Raw genomic sequence first — 6820 nt, 5'->3', positions numbered from 1 at the left:
TGCGGGATGGGGGCAGGAGAAGGATTGGGATTGGGGGGAAAGGGGGAGGTTGGGAAGTGATGTGAAGGGTAAACAAAGAGGAGGCTGCAATGCTTGGTAAGAAATGTAGGCATTATCCTGCCCATGCAATTGTAACCCCTCTGTACAGTATGTCCACAAATAAAATAAAATTAAATTTAAAAAAAGAAAAGAAAAAGAAAAGAAATGTACTCATTATCTTGCCCATGTAATTGTAACCCCTCTGTACATTATTTTCACAATAAAAAAGAAGAAAAAACAAATATGCAAATACATACACACACAAACAGTATTTCTAAGAGTTGACTTAAGAAAAGCAGTTTTACCCTTCTTAGCATTAGTCAGTCTCTTCCAATTAGATAGGGGCTATTTACTACATTCTTTTTTTGGGGGGGGCGTCCGGACATGGGGCCTGAATTCTGGGCCTGGGCGCTGTCCCTCAGCTCTTCAGCTCAAGGCTAGTGCTCTACCACTTGAGTCACAGCACCACTTCTGGCTTTTTTCTTTTTTGCTTATGTGGTGCTGAGGAATCGAACCCAGGGCTTCAAGCATGCAAGGCAAGCCCTGTACCACTGAGCCATCTTCCGAGCCCCCTATTTACTACGTTCTTGAGAGAGAAAACTGTTGCATTCCTTATGTAATTTGTTTAAGGAGCTTCTCACTTATCTTCAGACGAGACATTAAGGTTGAACCACTGACACTGAATTTGGAAATTAAAAAAAATGTTGCAGTTAGTTCTGGAAGTGCACTGAGATGACCCAAATGCATCCATGTATGTGTTTGTATGTTTATGAGTGCTTGTGCTGTGGCTTTGTGGGTAGGTGTGAATTTGTGTTTGTATTTGTGTGTGTGTGTGTGCGCACGTGTGTGTCTTAATACTAGGTGGAACTCCGTGTATGTTTTTCACATGGGTTTTTTGGGGGGGGAGGGGGTCCGGTTATGGGGCCTGAACTCTGGGCCTGGGTGCTGTCCCTCAGCTCTTCAGCTCAAAGCTAGCGCTCTACCACTTGAACCACAGCACCACTTCCAGTTTTTTTTTCTTTTTGCTTATGTGGTGCTGAAGAATTGAACCCAGGTCCTCATGCATGCAAGGCAAGCTCTCTACCACTGAGCCACCTTCCCAGCCTCTCACATGGCTTTTTACCTTCAGCTGGGCCACTTGTTCTTCTGGTCTCATCTTGTGCAGGGTCTAGAATTACACTCATGTGCCTCTACCAGTGATTGTCCCTACCTTTTTTTGTAGGTTATGAAGCTTGAACACTTGCCATTGGCGCTGTCCTTGAGCTCTTCAGCTCAAGGTGTGTGTTCTCACACATGAGCCAGAGCAACACTTCCAGTTTTCTGGGGGTTAATTGATGGTGAGTCTCATGGACTTTCCTGCCCAACCTGGCTTTGAACCGCAATTCACATATCTCTGCCTCCTTCATAGCTAGGATTATAGTCATGAGACACCAGCACCTGGCATGGCCCCTACATTTTTGAAGCAATTTCTTTGAGAGTGACAGGGTCCTTTGCAGAATTAGTGACAACTAGGTGGTAAAATATTTGCATGGTAGGCACTCATTAATAAACTAGCACCTATTGTGTGGTGCTCATTATTTCATAGGTACTGTATATGAACCCAGTACACAATATTGGGAAAAGAGAATGGTATCATACACAATTTCCCAAAGGCTCCAATTTCAAGTAGTCGATCTTCATCGGTAAAGGTTGAATGAGATACAGAAAATACTGATAGATAATCTTAATGGCAAAATATTTTAAGGAAAGAATCATACTAGTTTTGAGGTCTACCTACTTTATATTTCCGTATATAACTGGGATTGCAAATCCATGGGCTTGTGACACTACATGTCATTTCCCTCCCTGGTGATAAACTTCCAGAGATTTTTATCTGTCTGGGGTTTGTCTTTGTCAGAGGTCAGCAAAGAGTGCGTTTTATACACTATCAACTTTGGCACTTGAATTAACTCATAAACTCCTTTCCAAGACTGGAAACTCTCAGTAGTTGTGAGTTGATGACAGAGCTCCTTGAGTAATTTGTTTCACACTTGGGATGTCCAACTATCCAGCCCTACACTCTGACCATGAATGTAGGAAGTCGGTAGGTAAGGGAAGAAACAGCTTTCATTTTGGGTGTTGAAAAGACTTATCAATTGATTTGTTGTCTTATTTACTGGGAAGATTCTCTATGATTAAGATTTTGAAACTTCCAGGTGTGTCAAGCAGTCTCCATTTTATTATAACTGGATTAACATCAGACTGATAAGGACAGTTCTTACTGCCTTACTCAACAGTTGCTAAGAGACAGAAGGCCTCTTGTGATGTCATAGACTGTTTATGTTTGTCTAGGCTTGTCTATCTGTGTGGGTAGGTTTACTTAAGCTGTGGTGTTTGAAACTGTGAAAATAGGATGAGTAGCGGAGGAAGAAAGAAATTGAGATGGAGGAATTATTTTCAGACATGGCAGATGCTTCCAAATGTAGCTCCTCAGAGTCAGATCCCTCCATCCTACCTTCATTGAGTGATCTCTCACTCACTGAGGAAGATGAATTAAGGTCTAAAATTGAGGAAATTACTTTTCAAGTTTTGTCTCAGACACCCTGGGTCCAAAGACTCCGTTCCACATTTTGTGTCTCTATACCAGATGAAGACAATGATTTTGTTTCCCTAACCTTTCCCAGAAAACTTTGGAAAATAGTGGAAAGTGACAAATTCAAGTCTATTTGGTGGAGTGAGGATGGAACTTCTATTGTGATTAAGGAAGATCTCTTTAAGGAAGAAATTTTGGGAAGAAAGTATCCTTTCAAAATTTTTGAAACTAAAAGTATGAAAAGTCTAGTTCGACAACTGAATCTTTACGGGTTCAGTAAAATTCAGCACCGATTTCAACGATCTGCATCTCTGGTTGACTTTCTTGCTGAAGAAAAAGAAGCCTCTGCTTTAAGCAAGGTAATTACTTAGGCCTTTTTCACTTAAGCACTATCCAATGTCTTAATTTGTACTCCTGTTTACCTTTCACTACACTAGAGTAAAACCAAACCAAAATTATCTGAAAATCTTATGAAAAGAAATTTTTTAATCTCTTAAGGACAACCTGAGACTTAAATAGTTCGAATTTACAGCAAATTTTCTAACAACTTTGAATCTTACCAGTGAAATCTGAATAAGGCCACTAAAGATGTTCATTGTTGCTGTAAAGTCAGATCATGATTTCACTTGAGGACAATAATATTTATGTGTCTGCATATTTATGTTTGTTTTCTACCAAGTACATTTAAAGTAATGAAAGCATATCTGAATTGTTTGACTTCTCTACCAACAAGATTAGCTTGTAGTCTCTGATTTCTTCCAGTAGGTTTGGCACTGACACTTTCCTATTAAAATATCTCCAAATAACTTTCTCCTTTGGTTTCAGTTGCTGTGCTATCATAATCCAAATTTTAAACAAGGATGTCCCCAACTGTTAGCAAGAATGAAAAGAAGAGTCAGGATTAAAAATGTCTCTCCAGCAGCTGATTCATTGGTTCCACTTCTGGATAACAAACAACACCTTGAAGCACAGGGTAATGTGAACAATCTTAATTCTCATTTAGTTGCTGAAACCAGTGGAGAAAATATTCTTTCAACATCAGGGAAATTATTTATGTCTCCAGTAAAGCAGCCTTCTAGCAGACATATGATTGCAAGTTCAACTTACCTAGTCAGAAATGACTTTTCTCTTACATCGTCATCCATTCAACCATCAGAACAAATTACAACACATCAACATGACATTCTAAATCATGTGGCCACTTTTCATGTGCTGTCAAACAACAGCTACACACAGGCTAATGGCCACATTGTAAATTTTATTCCAACTTCTACTTGTCAATACCGGATCATACCTCCCTTACAAAATAGCAGTCCTGGACTGATGGTGGAACCTTCTGCTATCCCAACTCGATATTCTCATGTATTAGCCAATGATGCTCCTGAATCGAGCCTGCTACTGCCAGCACATAATCATTGCCTCCCCATTCCCACCATTCCCAATAAATCTACTGCACCGTTTTCAAGCTCAACTCATCAAACATCATCCGTATACCAGCATCATCCTAAGAGTAATCTACCAATGGAGTACTAGATTTGGCAAGGAAACACATTAAAATGAGTTGGCAAATATTTAAAACTTACCTGCAAATGTCTTACCTACACAATAAAGTGGCATGCTAATATCTATGTTTTCTTTTTCTTTAAGGGTTGGTTTTATCAATATTTACTAGAAACTCCATTTCTTCCAGATTCTCAAATTTGTTAGCATGAAGGTTTGAAAAATATTCCCTTATAGTGTTCTGAAAATTGGCTGTTTCTTTGTAATTTTCCATTCTAATCTCTGATTTTGTTTATTTGGGTGTGTTTTCTTGCATTTTGTGTTGGGTTTTTTGCAATTCATTCAGTGTTGAGTGACAATTTTCTGTTTGATAGCTGAAAGCCTATAGGGAAAAATGGACCTCTCATCCACTATACCAATAGTATATGTGGAAGACTTTGAAGAACCCATTCTGGGGAATTCTGTGTATCACTGAGCAGTACCACTGAAACAATATCATATTTTTTATTTTATACTCAAGGTGATGTAAATTTTTTCACAATGAATGATTTATTGGTAATTAGCACAAGTTTTATGATCCAAAAGAATTATAATAGTCTAATAAAATGGGGTCTATTTAACTTTCTCTTAAAAGATGAACTAAGTTTAAGGAATAGATTTTTCATTTTGACATTACTGATATAAATTTTTCTATATCCTGTTCAATTTCCAAAACTAAAGGTTTTCTAACAAAGCATTTTTATTAGCTCTCTAAATTAAACATTGAAGAGCCCAGTCAGTATCTTCTATCCCAACACTTACTCAACTCTAAAAGATATTTACTTTCTAAACGTGGCAAGTCTTCATACCCATCTCTCAGTCTGCTTCTGCCACAGCCACAGTGAAGGACTCCTTGGCACAAGTTGACTGTGGAATTTCTCAATCTACTTTACATCTTGAGTTTGCTCTGTTCTATAGACCAAACAGATGGCATCATCTGTTACTTTCACACAGAAATTCCCATCAGCATGCCTGTACTTGAGAACCACACACACCTTCATTGGGTCAGCTTCTCTGCTACTCAGCTGAACACCCAATTCTGGAACTGCAGCATCGCAGCATCGGGAAGTGAGTGGCAGGTTGTGGTGGCCCACTTCCTCCTCCCTCAGGAAGCCAAGGTGTTGTAAATTGGGGTTACAATTACATGAGTAAGGTAATGAGTACATTTATTGTTGAACTTGTTACCCCTCCCTATTTTTCTCCTCCTTTCCTTCCCTCCTACCCCCTTGCCCATGTTCTACACATCCTTTCCAACATATTGTCTTGTGAGTGTCACTATTGCATTGGTTCACCCTTTGTCTTCTGTCTCACCTACTTTTTTGTTCCATATCCCTTACATAATTCAAATAAGCATATATACAATAAGAAGTACCAAAATAAAATACAGGGACAACAGGGGACAAACCATAGGGGAAGAACAGAAAAAGAAATCCTGACAAAATTTTAGCCAAGCCATGTTAATAAAATATAACCAAGAATAAGTTTAGGACAAGTAGAAAAGGTCAAAAGCTGTGTGCATATGACTATATAAGATGATGTTAAATGAAATGAACACCAAGATAGGGACACAACTTGTTTTTTCTTTCTTGATTATTGTTAACTTATTTGAAATATACTATATGATTTTTTGTTTCTCTTTTATGTTCTTCCCCCATGGTATAACCCCTGTTTTCACTGTATTTGATGTCAGTGCCCTGCATCTTGTACATTCATTTTTCTAATTTGGGGAGGGGAAGGGAAATAACAAATGCTGAAACAAGGATACAGGTTGACCTATTGTAGCAATGGCATGTACAAGACACTATGTTGAAAACGAACTTTAAAACTTGGGGGGAGAGGGTGGAGAGGGGAGATGGAGAGGGAAGGAATGGTAGAGGGAAAACAAAGGAAAAGGTAACAATGCTCGATAGGAAATGTACTTATTACCTTACTCATGTAACTGTAACCCCTCTGTATACTATTTTTACAATAAAAAATTAAAAAAGAAGAACCAAGAAATAACCTGTGGGTTCTAAATGACTTCCAAAAGAAGCCTGGCTTATTAAGCAGAAGGGCTCAATGTCTTTGAAGTGTCTGTATGATGATGCACATATTTGATACATTAATCTTAAAACATTTAAAATGTCAAAATAACTCTAAAAATGATTGTTCTTTTTTTATACATTTTATGAAGTAGTATCAAAAGAATGTCAAAGACTGTGGAAATACTTGGGATTAGAAAGCATGGTTAAATTGCAGCCTACTCAACTAGCTAAAATCCTGAAAGCACTGGAGTTCAGTTTTTGCTTGTCAAATCAAGGCCATCTCACATTCTCCTTTCACCTACATTTGGTTGAAAAAGTTTTTTCCAAAGAGGAAGATGCATGCAATGACATTATTGTCACTGAAAAGAACTCTGAATCAAACTAGATTCATGTAAATTATTTTGGTTTATTATATATAACTATATCATGAGATAATCTTAGAGTACATTGAACAATATGCGGGCCAATATTCTGGTAAAGAATCTCTTACTGAGAAAGCACTTTTTAAACAAACCTAATCTTGAAGACCACACAAAAAATTATACCAAGGGGCTGGGAAGGTGGCTCAGTGGTAGAGCGCTTGCCTTGCATGCCTGAGGCCCTGGGTTCGATTCCTCAGCACCACATAAGCAAAAAGAAAAAAGCC

At 38.3% G+C, this 6820-nt stretch overlaps 1 protein-coding gene across 1 annotated transcript; it reads left to right on the top strand.

Moving 5' to 3' along the window:
- The first annotated feature begins 2481 nt into the window (after nucleotides 1-2481).
- Nucleotides 2482-4144, top strand: LOC105996823 (heat shock transcription factor, Y-linked-like). Its single transcript, XM_013031056.1, has 2 exons — nucleotides 2482-2970; nucleotides 3437-4144. Exons 1-2 carry the CDS (start codon nucleotides 2482-2484, stop codon nucleotides 4142-4144), a joined length of 1197 nt encoding a protein of 398 aa, XP_012886510.1.
- Nucleotides 4145-6820: the final 2676 nt, after the last annotated feature.

The sequence above is a fragment of the Dipodomys ordii genome, unplaced genomic scaffold, assembly GCF_000151885.1.
Source record: "Dipodomys ordii isolate 6190 unplaced genomic scaffold, Dord_2.0 Scaffold137, whole genome shotgun sequence".
Classification (NCBI taxonomy): Eukaryota; Metazoa; Chordata; class Mammalia; order Rodentia; family Heteromyidae; genus Dipodomys; species Dipodomys ordii.
Note: the sequence above shows the minus strand (reverse complement) of the source record. Positions and strands in the feature narration are given on the sequence as shown.